This window comes from Diadema antillarum, unplaced genomic scaffold (assembly GCF_040938485.1).
Source record: "Diadema antillarum isolate AM-2024a unplaced genomic scaffold, OU_Dant_1.0 seq00000086_RagTag, whole genome shotgun sequence".
NCBI lineage: Eukaryota > Metazoa > Echinodermata > Echinoidea > Diadematoida > Diadematidae > Diadema > Diadema antillarum.
The window spans coordinates 868,287-893,408 of record NW_027271178.1 but is presented as its reverse complement, the minus strand read 5'-3'; the positions used below and the strand labels follow the sequence as shown (position 1 = coordinate 893,408).

Here is a 25,122-nt window from a genome sequence, read left to right as displayed (position 1 = left end):
CAGTAAATGTTGAGGAAAGGTAATTTTGTGTAGATTTACATGTACATTGTACTCTGTGGCTCGAACGATCCATGCATAGAAAACTCACCTGTGCACACTTTATACACTTTCCATACAGTGTAGGGTATACACTGTATGCATACATACATGATACATCATAGTATTATGTACCAGGGTACCTACAGTATGTTTTTTCATACACACCGGGTATGAAATTTATGTAGGGTGTACAGTATTCATCGCATAATCGGGCATCTGATAATCGGGATCCTCGCTTAAATGATATACGCTTCCCAGAAACATTTCCAACGCACGTTATTTTCACTGGATAATCGGGCGGGGACCTCTGATAAACGGGACAATTTTTCTTCAAGCGATCTTTGATTTTGTTAATATTTTACACAGAAATCTACCAAAATACCACAACAATATTTCAAAGATTCCGTATCAGTTGTCGTTTACAACAAACTTACAAAGCAAGCTTCGGATTGGTGTGTTTTGACCTCCGTCCATCCAGTACATGTACATGCATAGCCACGAAAGCGCCGTGTATAAGTATCCATGCCATTGCAAAGCACATGCCTTCGCGAACATTCTTCTCCCCTACATAAGCAAAGCCATGTGCTCGCTTGCAATTCCTACTCGACTCACATCCAATAAAAAACATGCCTCGCTCATACAGCCCAGGCTGTGTGCGTTGTTTAATCTCAGTCATACACTCTGAGGGCAAAGTCCATTGTTATCGCGCGCCTTCGTATCTTGTTATCTACTGTCTTTGGTTTCAACTTTCAATACAGCTGTACACTGTGATCTGTGTGTACGTCAAAATCTTCCTCAGTTGTGACTGGGCAAAAGTTACGTGATTGAAATGAGGGCTATGAACAGTTACGTATTCAGTGAAATGGGGGAGAGAGTGGGAGGGAGAGCGTGAAAGATGAGAAGGGTTCAATGTATGTGCGAATACGTAACGTTTTATGAATCTAGACTATGAGCTGACATTGATTACGTGTACAATCGTACACTACACGCGTGTTTGACAGAAGAATCGAACCCGGTTGCGATTACTCTACATCATTGCGAGAATGCAGGGAGAGCTGGAGGGTCGCGCCGAGGGGTAGCGTGTTGTGTATTCATGTACATGTACAGTACGTCAGTATGCATGTGTGTGTGTGTGTGTGTGTGTGTGTGTGCACTACATGTACATGTCGTATGCCGTTAGTGTGTGGTGAGTACTCATCGCGAAATCGGGCACCTCGCTTAAAGGGGCCGTGTTTGCTACTCCCAACCTGTCCCGATTATGCGATGAATACTGTATTATGTACTTTCGTACACACATGATGCATTTACGGATGTACATACCGGCACACATATACATGCATGTATTTATGTGAGCGTGTGTGTGTCTATTCTTGTCTGTGTCTGTGTGTGTACAGGCTACTAGGGCCGTGAATGAGGAAGAGAGCCACAATTACATCAAGGAAACACAGGAATTATATGACCATAAAATATGATTGCCTTAATACGTACAATATAGCTCAGTGGTAGCACTTGAAAGATTATGATGGTATTGTGACCTGTCACCATGCATTTAAAAAAAATTCATTTCTACATCTGTGTCTGCCAGGAAGAATAGGCCTACATGTATTTGGCATGGAATCACAGTAACAAAGTTAGCAATGTTTCCACTTGGAACATTACTATTGTATTAAAATTTTGTAGTGAATAATGGTAGTAAATGCTAGTATTTGGAAAGTTGTATCAACATTTGTAGCTCAGTGATTTTTCTGGTGGATTTACTGTAGGCACTGTTGCATAGCAACCATCATCAAAGTGTGACAGTTTTTTGTACACTTTATGTCACAATGTTTTGCTGCCAGTGCAAATAGCTGTTTGAATATCTTTAAACACTTCCAAAGTAATCACGAGTACAGCTGGGGATCTGTACATCCTAGAGATCTCAGTTTCTATATGTTTAAGAGTATGTCGTATTTGAGCTTGACAAAATTTTTCCTGAAACACAGTTTGAAGAAGATAGTTTGTCTGATTTATAACCTCTCTCATATAAAATGAATTATATACCTGATTTAAAGGGATGGTATAGTATTGGTTGAGGTGCGGATTCAGCTATTAAGTTTTGTGAAATACTTCGAAATCACTTTATGATGTTAAAAAGCATACAATTCCAGGGGGAATGCAAAGTTTATTTGATGAAAATTAGTTTTAGAATGGCTGAGTTATCCAAAAACAAAATAAAACAGAGCAATCCTAATAAGAGATGGGTCCCACCTTTCATTAGGATCGCTTTGTTTAGGATATATCTAAGCCATTTCAAAACCAATTTTCATCAAATAAACTTTGAATTCCTCTCATAATTATGTGCTCTTTCATATTTTATAAGGGGTTTCTCATGATCTAAAAAAAAAAATCACCATCAAGAAGTGTTGAAAACCTGAAGCCCCATCTCAACCGAAACTGTACCATCCCTTTAAAGGACAAGTTCACCTTCATAAACATAAGGATTGAGAGAATGTAGCAATATTAGTAGAACACATCATTGAAAGTTTGAGGAAAATTGGACAATCCGTTCAAAAGTTATGAATTTTTGAAGTTTTTGTGCAGTAACCGCTGGATGAGAAGACTACTGCAGTGTGTGAATAACTTAGATGTCACATGTGTACAACAATATAAGGAAAATATAAAGAGAATTTCACAAAATTTCATCTTTTGCAAAAAGTACACATTCCCTCGACTCGTTACCGACAAATGTTATGGGTAATATTATTCCCCCTGCCTTTAGAAAGAGTCAAGTCAAGTGCTCTTTTATTATGCGAAAAAAGTGAAAATATGTTGAATTTTCTTTACATTTTCTTTATACTGTTGTACGCATATGACTCACAAGCTGTAGTAGTCTCCTCATCCAGCGGTTCCAACACAAAAATTTTAAAAATTCATAACTTTTGCGTCGATTGTCCAATTTTCCTCAAACTTTCACTGATGTGTTCTACTAATATTGTTGCATTCTCTCAATCCTTATGTTTATGAAGGTGAACTTGTCCTTTAATGTATTTGTGATTCTGATCTTGGGATCTCAACTCCATGCTATGACCCTCGGAGCAAGCTCCCCTGGTCATAGTGTTGAGAACTGAAAGCCCTTGGGGCAATAATATCATTAATGCCCTGAAAAGCAGTCCATAGGATATCTGTATACTATAGCCCTCCACCACCCCCTACAGTACCATTCAATGAGGTTGTAAAAAAATAGGGAAGTAGAAAGCAACAAATCTTTAACAATTCCTCATGCCAATTTATTCTGCAATATGTACAGAGTGTTATTGTGCTAGTTCTGTCATACAGGAGAGGGAGAAAAAAAACCCATGAGACCTAAAGTTTTTGAATACAGAAATGTGTTGGTTTTTTACTCATGACACCTTTGACTTCTTACTTACACCACTTCCCCCGAGAGTTAATGTTTACACGATTCTTATGTCAATCGTCTCTCCATTACACACGCGCTAATATCTCAGTTACGCTGCTCCCGAGTACCGGTATATAAAGTCCAAACATTCTTTAAACACCACCAGCACCGAAAAAAAAAAGAAAAAAAAAGTTGTGTTCAGAGTAAATAGAGACTTTGACGTAGCTGCACACTCGTAGCATTTGCATTCAGTGGTCACATCATTTCAGCATGGAAAATAATTACTCATGGAATTACTAGCAGAGTTAGTTTCACTTTTGATCTGGCAAACATACATATGAAAACAGATAGTCGCTATTTGTGCCCGTTGCGCCCGGCTCTACTCAGCTCATCCAGATCCTGCCTGCTGCTTTGGCGAATATCTTCTCGCACTCTTTGAACGCGGAACAGAGAGGGGGAAAACGTTTCTCGTGAGCGTGGAGTCCTGTCGGTTTTCCCAGGGAAGCGATGGCGACCCGGCTCGCTCGCTGAAGTGACATTTGGATACGTGTGCATCTCGAGAAAGTCTGCCAACTCCTGGAGAGGATGTACTCCTGAAGTTTTATTATTTTTTTTTATTCTTCTTCCTCTTCTGAGCTCTTCTTCTTGTCTCTTTGGACCTATTGAATGAAGTTTCTCTGGCCCAGATCTGATGTGGTGACTAGCTTCTTGTCTGTCTGTGGTTGCGTGCGCTGCAATTATCGGTATCTATCCCGTATGGTGATAATATGTGTGTTTGTGTGCAGGAACTTCACCCGCAGTTGTCCCTGTGGATGAGACATTTGTGTCGTATCTGCATTTATCTTTCAATTCGCTGGCAGACTACCTCTTCATACAATGTGTACATACTCCATCGTGCCCACATACACACTACGATGCATTGAGTGTTCTAGAGTTGCAATAATGCATCTTTCTCTTCTTGTCTCTACTAATTCAGGCTGAAACAATCTTGTTCAATTCATAGAAACTCATGAAAGGTGACAAGTCATGTCTTTGTTTTTGTTGTTGTTGTTTTCATTGCCATCACATATCAACTGAACTTCTGTATTACTGCATCTTACAAGTGTACTTGATGAGTAAATATAAGGGCACTATGATGATTATACTGAAAGCCCTAAATTGGACATTTCCTTTTATAGTGATCTCAAAATTCTGTGAAATTACGGTGCATGGTGCAAGTGCTGCTTTGTTTACCACCCCCCCCCCCCAAATCATCACTACTCATCCAAACAGGATGCTTTATACCATATGTGTATCTCAGTGTACATTTTAAGAGTCACAAAATCTGCAAGTTATTCCCTACATGATAGTATGGAGATTTAACATCATTCAAAGGAATTGTCTTACACTGTTTCCAGTGTAGAAAAGATCTAAATGTGTAGTCCTACAAAAATTGCTCCCTGACATTCTATGAAAATAGAACTCATTTAATATTGCACTGAAAAAAAAAATTATTGTGAAATGTAGGATTAAGCACAGTTACTGTATGCTCATATTTTCCCTGCACAAACAGTAATGTCAGAATAAACCATTCAGCAATAGTTTGTCATAATCTTGGTAGTGGTAACGTGACTTTCAAAATATTGTTATGCTTGAGCCTTTCCTTATCCATGCATGTACATTTGTAAAATGTCATATAGCCTGTCTGCAGAATTCAACAGTAAATCTGTTGAGCCCCCACAAAGTCGCACAGTGTCTCACATGTTGCCTTTCTCAAGTGTACATGTGCTTGTAATATTAATGTGCACTATCGAAACAGAACAAGTCATTCTTACTCAAGTCCTTGTGCTCTGTGCAAAGAAACCTTCAGCCTTTTCAAGGTTCGCTATAAAGGTCCAAAGTACTGTATAGTGTCTTAAGCACACCTTGTCAAATCAGATACAAGGAGACAAAAATATAGCGTTATCTATGGTTCTATTAAATGCCCATTCATGACTATTGTGGTTACAGTGAATAGGTAGACCTACTGTGAGGGTTGACCCCCCCCCCCCACAAACAAACCCCCCAAAAGAAAACAAATTAATTAGTATTGGCATATTAACCAGTCCAACGCTTCAGAGATTCCCTGAATTGCCATCCTGAACATCTCCATAAAAACCACATACGTCCCGTAGCACAGATATCAAGATTGCACTCTGTAGTTTCTATGTCATCCATGTTTCAGTGTATATGCCTTGTGTGATTGTGTGATGCGCACATTATGCATTTTGTGCATCATCTAAGACTATGTGTGCACGTGAGTTCATGCCTGCATCCATATTATGTGTTTGTAAGTGGGCAATCTCTTCAAATTTAGTAGTTAAATTGCTGTATTACATTTCCAGGAAAAAAAATAGGAACAGGAGATTGACCTTCTTAGTCTAGTTTTAAATGATTCAGTTAATACTCTGTTACACCTTTCATTTTTTTAAATTTCATTTATTATTATCTTTTTGTTAGTGGCCTCTAGATCTGTGCAATGAATAACTAGGATCTCAGTAATGGATATTAGTATGTGTGGATGTAAAGTTGTATGCTCGTGTGTGTGCGTATTCGTATGTGTGTAGGTGTTGGAGTATTTGAAGTGATTTTTGGCCACAACCGCACAGTGTGAAGGCCAATGTGTGGTTCAAATCAAAGTCAAAATTCCTATGGAGTTAGGTTGGATGTTGAATACAACTGTGTGGTGCAACTGCTTGATATGCTGTATAGGTTTTCATCCTTCAACGATTATAGTGGAATGAGACAGAGAAAAGAATTTGTAAAAAACAACATCAACCCAATATCATCTGTGGTTGGGAAATCACCACCACATTGCAAAGTTTCTCAGAGCTTTGCCATTGATAAAACAGCCCTGTCTGTAGAACACATTTTTAGACAGGCCTAGAGAAGGTACAGTGTTCATGCATTGCATCACTTCTCTGTAATCATCTTTATATTTGGCACAGGAACTTTACTACACTGCTATAAAAGTAAGCGCAGAATATACAGAAAGTGTCGGTTTTCCACGTTTTGATGGCTACTCCACATGCTCTGGTTGGGTGTGCTCTGATTGGATGGAGTCCCGTTCAACTTGCGACGGTGCTGTTACGTCTGGGAACATGTTTGTACACGATGTCAATGTGCATTTCTGGATGATGGCTCTTTAAAAAAAAAGAGGAGATAAATAGGCTTCATAGTGCATTGGATGCCATTGAACCCAGAGCGTTTCAGCAGAGCCTGTAATAGGAAGTGTCGCTCAGGTCCTCAGAGAAGACATGCTCCCATTCTGCCGATCTGATAATCAATGAAACTTAACCCATTGAGGACGAGTTGATTTTCCTATAACACACATTTCCCATTGACACCTGCTAGAGTATACTCGGGACTCGTCTTCAACAGGTTAATTGAATGAAAGCTGATGTGTGAGCGGTGTCAGACACTCTCTTTCAAATAGATGTCATCGAGTTCTCTGTTGATATCTGAAAGAAAAAGGAGAGGTATTGAATTCTTGGTGAAGGTAATATTCAAAGGGCTTGATTCCATGTTGCAGCATCAATCCTAGCAATGTGCACCATCTCCAGCTAAATGAGCATTGCACTAGGTTTGTCTCCCGGGAACCATCATGAAAGAAGAGGCCACCCTCGTGCAAGGCATCACGCCACAGGACGTCTTCATGAATGCTGTGGAATTGTTTGTATGTTCCATTTGTTTGTTCATTTGTAAATTTGTCTGTTTAAATGTTGTTTTTCTATCAATTGTCATCCCATACATTTATATGTTACCCCACAAAGTTCAGCAGTGTACAGGTTATGTCACATGAGTGAGCAATTTCGACGGAGTTACAGTGAAATACAAATGATTTTTCAATTTGATTGCTGCATTCATATCATATCAAAAATATATAATGAAAGTCATGTTCATCTGTTCATGTGTTCCTGTTCTGTATTGTACTCTACCTGTTTCAGATCTCATATGTACCAATAGACAACTTCAAGGTTCTGTAACATAAAAAACCGCATTGCGTGAGGGGCAAAAACAAATCTTTTGATGTGTATTCTTAGTAGTATTAAGTGTATAGCTCTAGCGCGTAGTATGCATACCACATCTAATATACGGTACCCACTTGCTTGGCTGGCCTGATAAAATCGCACGCGATGATGGGACGTGCGTGAGATGTATGGTCAATACGGGCTTGCCCCCCCCCCCCCCCCCCCCCCATACACATTTTTTTTGCCCCTCAGGAAGTTGAGCCATGGCTTGATGACATCACTGGAACCTCGTCTATTGATGTTATGAGCAGTTAAACTTTAAAACATTTTTAGAGATGCCCAAATTTGTTGTTACCCACAAATCATCTTTCACTGGCATAATAGTGGTTAAAGCTGTCAAAGTTTGGAAAATAAGGCAGCCTGATAGGTTTACTACTAGTACAGGATAAAAATCACTTAGAATCCATTGGACTTTAACTCTTTATGTGCCACGTTCGCACGTCCGACTCGGTCGACGGCATGCCAACTTCGCATATTCTGCTCAAAACCATAAACCCGCCCAAACCGATCGATAATCGCCAATGCCGCAGTACAATGAAAGCGTTTCTCGAGATTCAATTCCTGTCACATGTAGCTTGCATTTTATGTGATGATTGGCTATCAATTGGTGCTCCCAACTGGATTTGCAAGTAAAGTCTAAGTTTCAGGCACTGTTTTTTTTTATGTGCAAAAGTCATGCCCTCACAATAATGTAGCTACTGGTCATTTAAAAGAAGAATGATTATTGATTTGTCATACAATTTACACCAAAGGAAAGCTTGTCATTTTCTCTACGCCTTTGCTCATTACATGACCAGGGTAATTGAAATCTACTGAATTTACGTAGATTTGAAAAGTAGAATGTTTCCTCAAAGCATGTCTACGTTACTGTCTTAGAATAATGTGGCACACAGGGGGTTTACACCATGGCATATAAAGAGTTAAAGGGATGGTACAGTATTGGTGGAGATGAAAATTGGGCTTTAACTTTTTTTGCGAGATACCAAGAAAACAATATGAAATAGTACAGAGCATACCATTTTAAGAGGAATTCAAAGTTCATTTGATAAAAATCGGGTTTGGAATAGCTGAAACATCCAAAAACAAAGTAAAACAAAACGATCGTAATAAAAGGTGGGTCCCACACTTTATTAGGATCACTCTGTTTTGGATATCTTGGCCATTTCAAAACCAATTTTCATCAAATAAACATTTAATCCTTCTTGGAATTATATGCTCTTTCATATTTGATAAGAAGTTTCTCACTATCTCACCCAAAATGATAAAAACCTGAAGTTAAGTCTCAATCAAAACTATACGATCCCTTTAATAAATACTCTGAAAAGAATATTCCTGTAATACAATAATCATTGACTTAAACCGTATCATATGAATTTTGTTGGGGTTTTGTTTTTGTTGTTTACTCAGAACTATGACATGAACCTTTTTGGAATTGGACAATTGTCAAAATACTGTAAAGTAAGAAATGTTTGCGGCATGAAATCTTTGCAAATTGGAGCCGAGCAGCTTTTTTTGCAGCATAAATTTTTTTCAGATTGCCATTCTGGCATTCAATGCATATAGTGTAGAAAAGAACTTTTGCATGCATATAATTTCGCGAATCTTGACTCTTGCAAAATTTGCAAAATCATAATGCATGCAAACATTTTGGTTTTACAGTACTCCAATATATGCCTACCATGGTATCAAGATTCAGACTGTAAAGAGATGGGTTTGGAGTTGGTCAGAACGTATCATCCCCCATAATCATGAAAAATCCATTCTGTATGCCTCTAGGACAGGGTAGACTTCATGGAGCTTAGAAAAAAAAAAGACCTTGAAACAAAACAAACTTGCAGGAAGTTCTTGGAAATGGTCATCGGGTTTTTGTTTGTTTGTTTGTTTGTATGTTTGTTTGGGTTTTTTTGGTCTTCTGCTTTCCTGTTTTGTTGGAACTTGAGTGTGCATGTACATGTACAGTGTATGTGCTTTTTTTTTGGGGGGGGGGGGAGGAGAAGGGCTAGATTTTTAAAACAACTTAAAGCAATGCTGCCTTATCTTTCAGCTTCCTGCACAGCAAAATGACCTGAGGAATTAATGTGTGAAAGCATGTCACCTTCCACAGGCAGTTGTCCATTTGACCCTTTCAATACCAGCCTAACATCCTGTTGATGCATTATATTATATGTGACCATGCATCACAAAACGAACAAAAAGTCGCAGCCCTTGATTTTACGTGAAGACTACAAAAAATGGTGAAATGGGTCAGTTTAGTCAATAATGAATTTTTCATACATACTTGTACTTTCGGAAAGAGCTATCTTTCTTCTACACTATTCTTTAGTTTGGGATCATAGCATGAATGGGAAATTGTGTTTTCAGCAGTTTTTCTTCAACCCTTTTTCGGGGGAGAATAGAATGATCAGGTATATCTTAAAGTCCCCTTTTCATTTCTTGAAATCCTTTTATACACACTCTTCACTTTCAAGTCTAATAACTTTTGAAAGGATATTTCTACTGCTTTGAAACTTGGCATTAAACATGGACAGAAAGTGTTAATAGAACATGCTCAATTTCAACATAATCTGGTAATCCTTTCATTGTATTTCCTCCGGTGGGCTACATCTTGTGTTTTGTCCCTTTTATTGCACAGCTAGCATGGCTGGGTAAAGATTAAGCGCTTGAATAAACCCTGTACTTCAGAGCCTCTTTTCTCAGTTCACACTTTTCCAGAGGGTGTGCTTTCTCTTTAGTATTTAGATAGGTTAGGCTAGTCCATTTGAATTGAGCTATACATCATTTTAAAGCTTAGAGTCTGCTCTTTAAGAATCTGCCCTGAACTAAAAATCCATGTTTGGCGACTTTTTGTCGGTTTTGTGATGCAGGGTCAATTTTTATCGACTGCTTCAAGGGGCATGGCTAAAACTATTTTCCCAGAGGTGATTTCTCAGTAGTGCTTTGCCCGGAGAGACTGAGATGAAGTTGAGGGGTACAGGTAACTGAGGGCAAATAGTTTTAACCATGACCCGATAAGAAGCAGGCGATATTTGATTTATATACCATATCCCGTTTGACTTATCTATAAGCGATGCTAAATAAAGGCATTGAAAATGTAGTTATCATGCTTTAAAATTAAATGGCGTGTACAGTAGAAAATGGTTATAAGCGTTGCTTCAAGGGATTACCCATAAACTCGCTCTACGACTGTACATTGCACACTCTGAACTTGGCAGTCTACTATTTAAAATATGCATCCAGTCAGTGGCTTGCTCACCAGTTAATACGGATGTCGTCGAACTCATAATCAATGATCAAAGGATCACTCGATCTCCCTATCAACCAGTGGCAGCACCCTTGGCATTCACATGGGTTTATGGCACTGTTATTTGAAACAGAGGGGGGTCATTAAACTTTGCAGGTAGATTGATTTTTGGGAGAATTTATTCTGCCATTCTTTTATATGAAGGAATACATTGGGGCAGAGAGAGTTAAATGGATCGTGCAATAACTTGCTTTTAGAGTCAATATTTGTTCATATGCCAGGCTCTTAAATGCATGCAGTGCGCAAAACACTGTATTTGTTCACACCCAGAGTAGTAACTTTACAGCGGAAGGAGAAGAGGGCATTTTGTTTTTTGTTTTTTTGTTTTTGGTGGTCTTGGTCGACTGTACTTGGCCTTTTCTCCAACAATATGTCAAAGTTCAATCAAAGAGGTTGTCAGCTAGACTTTGATCATGAGCTCTGTGGTATGAGTGAATTGAATCAGGAGAGATTTCATGAAATGTCATGTAAAAGTTTTTGGTTATTTTCATCTGTATGATCCAACATCTGTTAATATGAAATATATGATCCTTATTTCTTTCATTTTGATACACAGTTGCAACATTACTTCATCAATATGCATTTCTTCCTTCCCTCCCCACTATCTTGCGATTCCACTTAAAATATATTTGCAGGTGCTGTACGTACCAGACCCAGATGCTGAAGTCCCCCTCAGTCCTGTTCAGGCATCACCTACATCCACCACAGCACCTTCACTTGTTCCGGAACTGCCAAAGAAACTGGTAAGCATGTGGGCCGCATCAGTTTTTCGCTGCCCAGAGGTGCTGAGTGGACACCATTAAATGCATCGTAGAAAGTTTCTCCAAACTTACCTATGAACTATACTTGTATGTAGAATTAGTGCCTGCAGAAAAATATTAGTGAAAATACTCTGAGAGTTGGAGGAAAATTTGAACAATCCATGAAGAGGTTTTATATGAACTTTTCTATGTTTTGTTGAGTTCTGTGTGCTCTTTTCTATAGATGGCATTTCTTGAACAACACGTTATGTCACAAAAAACAGAGTTACCAATGCCATGTTTACGCCATGTTCCCAGCGGCCACGTATATCACGGTTCAGGTAATGGGGACAAAACAGAATGGACGTGAGACAATGTAGTAGGATGTGATGGGCAAGTGTGACGTGCCGTGATTGCGGTGGATGCCATGTCGGATATTTAAATTGTTAAAAATTTTGCCATTGATGGCAGTCACGATGCTGTTAAGAACAGTGATGCATCCATAATGTACTGTTAAACATGATATTTTCGCAAATTGGAGCCAACTGCCTTTTTCGTGGCAGGGAATTTTCGCAAGTTGCCTTTAACATTAAATGCATATAGTGTAAACAAGAACTTTAGCCCGCATTTTAATTTTGCAAATCTTTGGCTCTTGCAAATCTTGGCTCTTGCAAAATTCGTGAAATTAGAATGCACGCAAACATTCCTCGTTTTACAGTATCATTTGCTGCTACCATTTTCTTTTTTCTTTGTTCATAATGACATTTTGTCTCAGGATGTGCCAACAGTCTCCATGAAGCCAAGGGATGTGCCCACGGTCAGCCAGGCTCCGCCCTCATCAAAGAAGAGTCGCTCTGGGTCGGGCCGATCCTTCTCTCTGCGCCGGTCGTTTACCCGCGACCACCGCGACGGGACCGCCACCGGGGGGCGACCGCCGCTGCAGAAGGCGGCCAGCGTGCCGGGGCCGGGCCGGGCGGTGCGGCAGAAGTCGACCGAGTGGGACAGCGAAGACAGCAGGCAGTACCTCAAGCTGGACGTCAAGTACATTACAGATGGAGAGGTGAGGGGCGGGGGCCAGTCAGATCATTCCACTTCCAGCAAAGGACGAAAATGAAGGGAATTGGTCTTTTGAAGCTCTATAGTCTCTCCACAAAACAAACACACAAACAAATAGTTCCTGTTAGGTGTGTGACATGCCTTTCTGGAGGCTGATGAATTATGAATATGACCAGATTTTAATAGATTTTTGTAAACAGGAGTACATGGAGAAATGCTCTCATTTGCAAAATCATAAACAAGCTACAAGTTGCACACTGACATACATTTCCCAGTATGAAACATTGATTCACAAAAGTTTCCACAGTATTCCAAGGCTGTTTATTTAACTGATATTGAATGGCACACAAGGGAGGGAGGCATGTAAAGCTGTTGGCAAAACCATTGCTCAAATAGTATAAACTCTAGATGCACAGGATATTATATGTCATTTCCTTGTAAGTCTTAAAGCGAGGTTAAATGATCAGAACTGAAGCAAAAACACTTAAATAGGAAAATGCATGAAAAATTTTCCCTGTGCATTTTGCACACAACTATCAATCTCTTGACTGTCCTTGGGACATATTGTCTTCAACAACAATGGTACCCGTTTTATCAATCGTTTGTTTAATCTTTAGGAGGAGATGGCTGTCAGGTTTCAATTTTTTTCTTGTTAATTTGGGAAGGTATAAACTGTTCATATATAGAGGGAGTTCATCTAGATGCTACGTGATCAAAATTATGTAGACAGACATAAGAAGGCATTTCCCACAAGGTCTGGTTTATTTCCCTGACAACTTTCTCGGAAGTCTAAGCTAAATATAGATTTTACATATACCTTTATATCAGCAATGTCTCTTGATGCCGGTATCAATGTTGTGTTGACAGATATAAAAGAACTAGGCATTTTTCACAAAGTCTGATTTTTCACGACAACTTTCTTTGAAGTCGACACTAAATTTAGATTCTTCCTTTATACCGGCATCAACAGGTATTGCCGATGAGGTTTACATGTACACTGTAGAATATATTCAGTGTTGTTTTTTCTTTTTAATTTTGTAATGTCCAAGTTGAGACGTGCACCTCATCTGACTGTGAGATATTTGGTGAGAGTATGTTCCGTCAAGTACATCATCATTGCTATTTTATTGCCTCACTCTTTTAATACTGCCATTGATAATTCTCTCTTGAAAGTGAGCTATCACCTTTCAGCCTTGGAAGATGAGCCATACCAGGATTTGTAAAGATATCTGATCTGTGATGTTAACATACATACAAGTGGTTTATGATAAAACCAAAACAAAATGGGGCTGACAGTCATGTCAACTTTTGAAAAAGAAATGATGTAATGTGAATATTTGACAAGAGTAAATAAATCTGTCATTGTGACGATGGTCATTTTGAGGATTTGACTGCTTCCTCCACCAAAGGAGATGTAAAAAGGAAAGGCCTTTTCTCACTGGCGAAAATTTTGCTTGGCCTTGGCGATTGCTGGGGCTATTAAGACCCCCCCCCCCTCCCCACCCCTACCCCTTTAACCAAACCAATTTCCAAAGCTAAGCTTAGCACCGCTTCTGTTCTCACTGGTTTTGGGGAAAGTGGGCTAGCCCCATCAATAGTACGGGACTATCTACAGTAGTACTGCAAATTGGTAGGGTTAGCACTGCAATTGCGGTGCTAAGCTCGAAATTGCGATGCTAAGAATGCCAGTGAGAACATAATAAAAATAGTAAAGATCTACGGCAGTCAACGGAAAGAGGTTGCACTGCAACCGATCCCAGACAGGACAGCCTTAATGTTCAATTCTTTAACGTGATCGCGATGATGTCATGCGGTTTGATTCCAAATAAAAATAGCTCAGATGTATAATGGTCATTGCTAGTGGAAGTAGGAGACTTTTGTTATATATTGAATTGATATCAAACAATGAATTATTGGTTGATGGCTGAAAAGCGCTTTGCGATGTCTGGTTTTATTCTCTGACTCCTTACACACAATACTGCCATAGTAGCCAGCTACATGTACCTTCACGTCTTCTGTTTTTGGACTGTCATTCTTTTGCGCAGCCGATTCTTTCGAAGCCCCAATAGTCTGGGATTAACAATAGCAAGTGAGAACAGGCGCGATTTTTCTTAGCCATGGTTGCCTCGATAGTACGGTACATAGTATGCAAGTGAGAAAAGGGGCTGAGGATAGCCCAGTTTAAGAATAGTACAGGGTTAAAGATAGTACAGTGCTTAAGCCCTTTTTATACTTGTGTTTCTTAACCCCGTATTTTCTCTGACCCAGGACTATCGTTAGTCCCGTACCAATTTTTTCAGCTTTTTACACTCGCCAATTAGTCCCGTACTAAGCTCTTGTCCGGGGCTAAGGAGAAAATTGACCTTTTTACACTCGTATTTCTTAGTCCGGTACTTTCCAAACCATATTCATGATTACGCTGTGCACTGTACACATACACGCATGCACAGGCAGCACTTGATTACCCCATTTCTGATTGGTCAGTGGGGGGTCGGACTTCGTCTCTATCGCTTAGCCCCGGATTATTTTTTTCGTTCTGTTTACACTCACTTGCTTGGCACCGCAATTGCGGTGCTAACCCTGCTATTTTGCAGGGCCAGATAGTACGGGATTATCGGTGGGGCTAGCCCGCTTTGGCAAAAATGAGTGTAAACAGAAAGTGGGCTAAGGCTAGTCCCGTACCAACGGTGGGGCTAAGGCCCCCCATTAGCCCCACCGTTGGTACGGGACTAGTAAAGCAAAAATTTACAAGTGTAAAAAGCCCTTAAGAAAACCAAGTGAGAAAAGGGCTTAAAATTATTTCCTCATAGTGATTTCAGAATACCAGGTATCAGTGTGTGTCATGTTTCTCAAGGTATAAACACTAGGACTGACATATGATCTCTTCCTTTCATTTGACTATGATGCCGTCTTTGGTTTCACCATAAGTCTGTACACAGAAGACTTGTGGAATCAAATCGAATCCATTTTTTGTGATTTGTAAACTTTGTAATCTGAGAGCCTTGGACTTCCCAGGAATTGTGCAAGGCCTGAAAAAATCTATACTGCAAAGATACAAGGCATGTATACATGTATTTGGCATGTTTGACATTGGTATGAAGGTTAACCACATTCGATGTCTGAAGGCCTTCCACTTTCCACAGAGCCTGAAGGCCTTCCACTTTCCACAGAGCACGGATTTGTGTTCATTTCCTGGAAAAACAAATTGATCCACATTAGACACATTAGAGGGTGTGGTTGTGGCTGCCAAGATGTAAGTCTCTGGCTCTAAAGTTTGCATGTAGGCCTATTTTGTGAATCTATGGCATGCTTGCTCATGAAGTTAAGATTTATATTCTTTCTTTTTTTTTGGTGAAGTGAAGACCTCGCGATGGCATTACTAGTGTGTTGATTCTTTTTTATGACTGGTGAGATTAATTTAAGTTCCTCATTGTGATTTTTTTTCCAGGAAAGAAGCCATCTGCAGGTGTTCTTTTTGTGGCAACCATTAACAGTATTATTTATTAACATTAACAGTAACAAAGAATATTAAGTCATATTTAGAAGACATGTTCTGCCACAAATAATGCCTATACAAGTATTTGTTTTGGTCAGCATAAGTTAGATGTACGTTCTTTAAATAAGTGTGTGCAATCTCTGATCACTATCTTTTCCTCCTCTGGTCTCCCCCCCTCCCTTGTCTGTCCCAATTTCTTTTCATTTTGCACCCATCCCCTTCCCCCTTCCCCCTTTCCCCTTCCCCCTTCCCCCTTCCCCTCCCCCACCCCACCCCACCCCACTCCACCCCACCCCACCCTACTTTACTCCACCCCTCCACTACTCCACAGGGTGTTGTCAGTGGCACCATGCTGGTCACGCCCAACGCCATCATGTTCGATCCCAACGTCAGCGACCCCCTGGTCAAGGAGCGGGGGGCGGGGCCGTACGGCGTCATGACCAACATGGACATGGTCCTCGGTGCCTCGATGTACCATGACATTAGCGCTATGAGCCTCAAAACTCAGACAAGGTGAGGATCTCGTAATGTGACCACCCAGCTCAGAACCCACAAAATGTCACAGATTATGATCTCTCTAATAGACCACACAATTCAATTCAATTCAGTAGTTTATTTATTTCCATAAGAAACATGATTCAAAGCAGTACATGTGTCAATATGACTTTCATCCAGCTGAAAAGGATAGTTCATTGAACACAATATATATTATATGCACGAATGATATCATAACCAAAAAAAAAAAAGGGAAGAAGAAGAAGTAATCATAACGATGGAAAAGATTTCATTGCCCATGATATTCCTTTCCTGCCCTTCTACTATTCTTCCATGCTTTGCCATCATAGCACGGAGGAGAAGGAGAAACCAGCATGCCCTGTGTACATCCCGGAGAAAGGGGAGCGGAGGGCCAAGGATTCCATCCAGGAGGAACCGACCAACAACTCATCCGCAGAAGGGAAGAACGGCATCATTCTTGCTCAGGACATCAGGAAACGATTGAAGGGTTACAGCAACGACTCCGCCGAGGACAACAGAGACAATCATTCCAAAGACACAACTCAGACTCTGAACTCCCTGTCCTTGTCGAACTCGACGGGCGATGACAGGACGGATGGAGGAAGAACTGATGATACTAAAGGTGAACCAAATGTTGACGATAGAGATGTTGCGCAGTCACACTCTGACAATGACCATGCAGGAGAAGTTGCTGCCACGGACAATTTAAAGGGTGGAGATGTGGGGACAGCGGCAGAGGAGTCCCAGAGTGACTCCCAAAAGGAGCAGAGTGGGGAGGAGGACCAACCCCCTTCACCCACGTCCCTGGGGTACGAGAGACTGCAGTCCCCAACGGAGGGGGAGCAGGGAACGAAGAGGGTATCGGACGAAACTGTCGCCAACGAACTCTCAAAGAAGGCACCAAAGAGGAACGGCGAGAGTGCCGGTGATGATGGTGGTGATGGGGAGACGGGTGAAGGTGAGGAAGGGAAAGATGCTGTGGATGGAAGGACTCTGAAGAGGGTGGGGTCTGATGACTCAGAAAAATCCCTGGAGCCAGTAGACAGGGAGATGGATGAACGACTGCAGGAAATTGAGATGCTCCTCAATAGCAGCGATGAGCAAATGGAAGATGCGTGCCAGGAGAAGGAAACGACAGGTTCTTCTGAATTGGACTCGGCAGCTCCTGCACATGAAGGTAAGGAGGAGAACAACTCACATGCAAGAACCGGTGAAAACAGTGACAGTGAAGTGCTGGAAGCCAATGATAGGACGAACAATGCAGAGGGCTGTCCTGGACAATGCAGCACTGGCGACACACCCGCCAGCTCAGAGGATCAGGCAAAGCCGTCCGACAAGCAGAACTTTGTTGATTTCTCCTCGGGGCTCTTTGTCAGCGACTGCCGGAAGTGCTCCCTCGTGCCAGACCTCAAGGAATCCATCCACACTCAGGAGGGCTCCGAGGAGACCTTGAGGGAGATCCAGGAGGAAGGGCAGGTGATGAGGCAGCTCTCCGGAGAGGACAAACTCCTGGAGGACCCTGGGTCTGAGGCGCCGAAGGAGGAAGCCGCTGACGCGAAGCCAAACGGGGAGGTTAACGACAACGCTTCATCCGCTGAGGACTCGGCTGATGGCGGCTCTGCGTCGAAGCCTGCGGGGGCTCCTGTCAACCAGCCACCCGCCAGGGAGATGGAATACAATAAGACCAACTTCAGAGGTGGGTGGAACAGAAATCTGTTCTGAGAGAAAGGTATACAATTTTTGTTGAAGCGTGAACTCAAGCGTGTTGTATGTTTAATGCCATTAATTAGTTTTCATAATCCACACATACATGCTACATGTACCTCTGCTTTGGAGGAGTACTAAATATACTCTCTTCTCACAAATTTCCAAGTCAGAAAAAGTTTGTTTTGACATTTGCATTGAACAGAGATACCTCGCTTCTTTTTTCTTCATTTTGTTATTTTTTGGCTCCTTTTGTCTGCAAGGCGTACAGTGCGTAGGTAGCTGTTAGACTGATTCCATAGTCTTCTTGTGAGACTAAGAATAGTAGATTATAATTTTAAGATATTGAATATTATAATTGCACATCCATTGGAAAGAGAAAAAAAATCCTTCCTCATGTACAGCACCTTTGCTTGTCTTCGGGGAGACTGGTGAATTAATCTATTCAGACCAGGTCTAGCATGAAAAACAGGCGGAGACGTGTACAAGTTCAATGGTTACTGCCATGATATGACTTCAGCTCTGCTGGTAGTGCAGTTGCTTTTAATAGTGAACAAAATGTGACAGGTTCGAGTTCCAAGGCTGGTTCCTTCTGTATTTTTACTTGGTCTCTTGTGAAAAGTAATATCAGACATGAATTAAATAAGTTTGTCACATATGTGAAACACCAAGTCAAGTTTGTGCTTTTCCCAAACTTTAAAGTACTGAATTGACTACAGTGCCTGATTCCAACTTATGGTACAAAAATAATGGCATATTGTAGGTTACTATTATTTTACAGCCTTCACTACACAACATTCTCCTGTAAAGTGCATTTGACCAAGATGTAATTCCACATTTATTCATAGAGGACACGGAAATTAAAACAAATTCAGTGCTTAATTTACAGGAGGAAATTTCAATGAATAATGAAGAAAGGCCAGAATTTACCGGACTAAGTGGATAGAAAGCAACTTTAACCTGTTGAGGACGAGCAGATTTTGCTATAACACACATTTCCCATGGACACCTACCTGACTATACTGGGGACTAGTCTCTAACGGGTTAAAGGGATAACTACTAGTATACTGTAAAAGTGGATATTTTCGCGCGACTAATTTTTCGCGCTTGGCCGGGTGAGAAGAGTTTCGTGTGTTTTTAATTCCGCGGAATCAAGACATCAACCACTGGAACATATGGCATGCAAAAATATTCTTGTGCTTTTATTTTCGCGCTAGTTTCTGATTGCACAAAATGCATGAAAATTTCAACACCACGAAAATTTCCACTTTTACAGTATACATTTTGATCATCACTTGAGCCTGCGCAGAATTTCAAAGAATATAGTCCATGGGCCAGGCCAGATATTGGTACCATCTGAGGTGGCAATACCTTTTTGGTGTCATTTTGTTTGTCGGGCATAGATATGCTTATCAAGCTATGATAGCATTTCCAAATGAGTAGCTTAGTCATAATAAATTAATTTTAAACCAATTTGGTCTCGTTGTTATATCCCTGTACTTCTGAATCGAGACCAACCACTATACAAAGAAGAGCACTGTCTTCTGTATGTTCACAGGTGTTCTGTTGTAAACGCGGTGCGCTTAGTCTTTATTCAAAGCAGCGAAGGGAATATCCAAGGGTTATGATGTCCACAGCGCTTAGTCTGATATTCAAGACGGCGAAGGGAATATCCAAAGCTTATAATACAGTGTATATCCCTTTATCTAAGAACAACAACAGTAAAAAAGCCATTCCTCGTGAATTTTAGCGTATTTTTCAATTATTTATCATTTTCTGGTGAAAACGCTACGGTAAAAATGCTAATACCACGCCAATGTCGCTTTATTTCCATCCAACAATGAAAGATTATGCAAAAACAATGTACCGGTACACTACAATACATTATAATTAATAATGTTGTAAATGAACAGAGTGATTTTTGTTTAAAACTGATGTATTTGTTGAGAGGGTAGTATAAAAACAGTATAGATAATCCCTTTTATTAGGAACTTTTGATATGATAACGGTACATTGTTCTAGATAAAGACTAAGCGCACCGCGTGACAGCTGTGGACATCATAACCCTTTGGATATTCCCTTCACTGCCTTGAATAAAGACTAAGCGCACCGCATTTACAACAGAACACCTGTGGACATACAGAAGGCAGTGCTTGTATTTGTATAGCGGTTAGTTTCGATTCAGAAGTATAGGGATATAAAAACGACACCAAATTGGTTAAAAATTCATTTATTATGACTAAGCTACTCATTTGGAAATGCTATCTTAGCTTGATAAGCGTATCTATGTCCGACAAAGAAAATGACACCAAAAAGGTTTTGCCACCTCAGGTGGTACCAATAACCCATTTTTCGGGTCTTGGCCCATGGACTAATAGACAAGATGGGCTTTTATGTGGGATTTTGAAATCCGTCCAAGGAAATGGCATTCACATTCGAGTTATATCGTTGCTTGTAGTGTCTACAAATTTGTAAAAGCAACAAAACAAAATGAAGCAAAACAAGTTAAACAGTCACTTTTGATTGGTTGCTGGCAGTGATCTAGAAGAGGTAGTTTAGATGCTTTTTCCCCTCTTCTTCATTGAGTGGTTTGTCCAGGAAAACCTGTTGGCTGGAGAGTGGCAAAATATCTAAACCTTCAAGCAACACATCTATTTCGCTGTATTGTACTGTCTACATTGTCAAAGCAGAAAACAAGTGAAGCAGTCACTTTTGATTTTATATTAGCAGTGATCTAGAAGAGGTAGTTTAGACATTTTTTCCCTCTTTTTCATTGAGTGGTTTGTCCAGGAAAAGATGTTGGCCACAGAGTGGTGAAATTTTACTCTATATATTGTGAAAAAAAAAAGTGAAACAGTGACTTTTAATTTTTTCTTAGCTGTGATCTAGAAGAGGTAGTTCAGATACTTTTTTCTCTCTCTTGATTGAGTGTTTTGTCCATGAAAAATCATGCTGCTGGCTGGAGCAGCGCAAAATATCTATTTCACAGAATTCTTTGGCAGTCTTTGCAAGTGTGGTCTTGAGTACTGTTGACCACTATACTGACCTAAACTTTGATTGGTCATCAGGGATAATGTGAATTGCAGAGGTGGATCCCAGGATACTCACCACCTTCTGCGGCATTTGGTTTTGATTGGTTGGGATTACTCTGCAAGAGGCGGAAGAGGAAGCTTTGTTTTGACCTTCAATTTTGATGAGTGTTTCGTAGAAAATCACAGAATTAGATGATTTAGTTTCGATTGCAGATCACTATCAAATGAATTTTCTCTTTTCCCATGGAGTCTTTGATTTCTGGAGAGTAAAACTCTAGATAAGGCTCTCATACATACAGTACATCCTCACTGCCCTAAGCTTCACATCATACTATATTTTAGCTTGGATGATGAAGATGAAGTTGATGATGATGATGATGATGATGATGGTGATGGTGATGGTAATGATCATGATGATGATGATGATGGTGATGGTGATGGTGATGGTGATGGTGATGGTGATGGTGATGGTGATGGTGATGGTGATGGTGATGGTGATGGTGATGGTGATGGTGATGGTGATGGTGATGGTGGTGGTGGTGGTGGTGGTGGTGGTGGTGATGGTGGTGGTGGTGGTGGTGGTGGTGGTGGTGATGGTGGGTGATGGTGATGGTGATGGTGATGGTGATGGTGATGGTGATGGTGATGGTGATGGTGATGGTGATGGTGATGGTGATGGTGATGGTGATGGTGATGGTGATGGTGATGGTGATGGTGGGTGATGGTGGGTGATGGTGGGTGATGGTGGGTGATGGTGGGTGATGGTGGGTGATGGTGGTGATGGTGGTGATGGTGGTGATGGTGGTGATGGTGATGTGATGGTGATGGTGATGGTGATGGTGATGGTGGGTGATGGTGGTGATGGTGATGGTGATGGTGGTGATGGTGATGGTGATGGATGGTGATGGTGATGTGATGGTGGGTGATGGTGATGGTGATGGTGATGTGATGGTGATGGTGATGGTGGTGATGGTGATGGTGATGGTGGTGATGGTGGTGATGGTGATGGTGATGGTGATGTGATGGTGATGGTGATGGTGATGGTGATGGTGGGTGATGGTGGGTGATGGTGGTGATGGTGATGGTGATGGTGATGTGATGGTGATGGTGATGGTGGTGATGGTGATGTGATGGTGGGTGATGGTGATGGTGATGGTGATGGTGATGGTGATGGTGATGGTGATGGTGATGGTGATGGTGATGGTGATGGTGATGGTGATGGTGATGGTGATGGTGATGGTGATGGTGATGGTGATGGTGATGGTGATGGTGATGGTGATGGTGATGGTGATGGTGATGGTGATGGTGATGGTGATGGTGATGGTGATGGTGATGGTGATGGTGATGGTGATGATGATGGTGATGATGCACTTTGCACTACTCTGCAGCAGAGGTAGATTGCCCAGATATGCAGATTTAAACTACCTTGAACCTTCGTCACATCCTGTGTGAGGTGGGATTGTGAAGTCTGTTTTTCCAGACTAATTTCCCATAAGCCCCTCGCCCTAAGGTTGGTTCTTTTAATTTGTTTCTCAATCATGTGACAAAGACAGCACTGAATGTTGGAGAACATGTTTTCATAGCGTGTTTTCTCATCTGGCTGAGCAAATCGTAAAGGAATGTGCCAAGTCAAGCTCTTTTATAGCACTCCACAGGCGATCGATGGCTTTTCAATGCAGCATTTGCCTGCAATCACGGTATCGAACAAGGACGAGGGCAGTGTCCAGACATAATAGAAATCTCTTGAGGCAGTGTCAACCAGGAAATTTGCAAAACATTTACTCCCTTTCCTAGTCTCTCTCTCTCTCATTCTCTCACTCTGTTTCTCTCTACCCAAGCGTGAGATATTCATTTCAGACACATGCATGCATGTAATTGGTGGGAATATATGGCAAAGAGGTGCAGGTGTTCTTGACACCAAAATGAGCAGTTTCAAGATAAACATTTTGATGAAGTGATAATATTCTTGGTATACTTCCTGGAGATAGCTAGAGGAATATATGTGAGGTGGAAAGTAAGTATTAGATAGAAATATAGATAGATAGATAGATAATAGATAGATAGATAGATATGCAGGTGTCCCCTGACACTAATGACATTCTCAAGAGAAACATAAAGATGGAGTGATTATATTGATATGACTTCCTGGAGAGAGATAGAAAAATTATATATGTGAGTTGGTTAAAGTAGATATTAGACAGAAAGATAGATACATATTAAAGGGGCATAGTCCCGGTGGTGTAGAGGGCGCTGTTGATGATACTGCCAATCACCGATAGCATTGATATGAAGATTACCAAAGTTGAGCTGTCATCAAGAGTAAAGTGCGTAGTTGTTGCTAAGTAACGTTGCTTGCGTTGTCTTCTCTGCACATAGCGCAGTCTGTAGTAATGCCAGGGTGCGTGCATATGTACTTGTTATTATGACATCACAAAAGAACTTTGCTAAAGCTGTCTTCCCCCTCACCCGAATCATGAGCCGAACTGTGATCCGACCACTGACTACAGTGAATCGGACTTCTTCGGACTCGGGGAAGTGGGCCAAAGCGTAAGCGCTAGAGAGGAGTCGATAGCGTACTGGTCTCTATAGGAAACTTGCGCCGTGCGCCCACGTACGCATTTGACTAAAACACCGGGACCATGCACCTTTAAAATGGATAGATCATATAGGTGGATACAACAATAGATAGAAATGCAGGTGTCTCTGACACTGACACAATTGACAGTCTCAAGAGAAAAAATGAGATGAGTGATTCTATTGATAAACTTTCCTGGAGCTAGTTAATAGAGAATATACATGAGATAGATAAGTATACTTGTAGAGAATGAATTAAAAGACAGATCAATAAAAAGATAGAGATTTGGGTATTCTTGACACTGTTGACAGTCTAAAGAGAAACATCAATATGGAGCGATTATATTGATATACCTTACTGGAGATAGCTAGAGAAATATATGTGAGTTTGACAAGGAGATATCAGATAGAAAGATAGATAGATGAATAGATAGATAGATAGATAGAGATGCAGGTGTATCTGACAATCTCAAGAGAAATATGAGATGAGTGATCATGTTGATATACCTTTGTGGAGATAGAAAGATATATCACAGATACATGTAGATATTAAAGTAAATAATAAAGAAAAAGACAGGTATATGAAAAGATAGATAGATAGATAGATAAATAGATAGATAGATAGATAGATAGATAGATAAATAGATAGATAGATAGATACATACATACATACATACATACCTACATACATACATACATACATACATACATACATACATATATTAGATAGATAGAGATGCAGATGTCTCTGACACTGACTCAGTGCCACTATAGATTGATGTCGGGTCACCAAATTTCTAAAAGGCTCTCTTTTCGTGGCCCGAACAGGCAGCCCAAATTCAGAATGAATTTTTGTCTATTCCCATTATTTTTTAGGCCACTACATTTCTTTTGTGCCACCAAAATTTCAGATTCTAAGATTTCAGAGGCTTAAATGGGCTACCAAAGAAAAAGAAAAAAATGTTAGCGTCAAGCCCTGATAGATGAATATTTACTAGAGTGACAGATGAGCATACATAGAGAGAGAGAGAGAGGGGAGAGAGAGAGAGAGAGAGAGAGAGGGAGAGAGAGAGAGAAAGGTGTCCATTGTGTGCCCTTGTGTTTTTTGCCATGTACATTGTATGTGTTCTGAATATGCCATGCCAATTTCTTCTTTTTTTTTCACCATACACTCGCGGTATGTGGCTCCGATTGTTTCGCTACATCAAAAGTGTGTCACAATTGTGCCGTTATATCTCG

General features: G+C 40.7%; 1 protein-coding gene across 1 annotated transcript in view; it reads left to right on the top strand.

Moving 5' to 3' along the window:
* Positions 1-25,122, top strand: part of LOC139726527 (oxidation resistance protein 1-like) — a 106,327-nt gene that overhangs the window by 59,990 nt on the left and 21,215 nt on the right. Inside the window, exons 5-8 of the mRNA XM_071637508.1 lie at positions 11,401-11,508; positions 12,281-12,565; positions 16,389-16,570; positions 16,903-18,269. Of these exons, the coding sequence (XP_071493609.1) occupies positions 11,401-11,508; positions 12,281-12,565; positions 16,389-16,570; positions 16,903-18,269 (1,942 nt within the window). The remainder of the gene's footprint in view (positions 1-11,400; positions 11,509-12,280; positions 12,566-16,388; positions 16,571-16,902; positions 18,270-25,122) is intronic.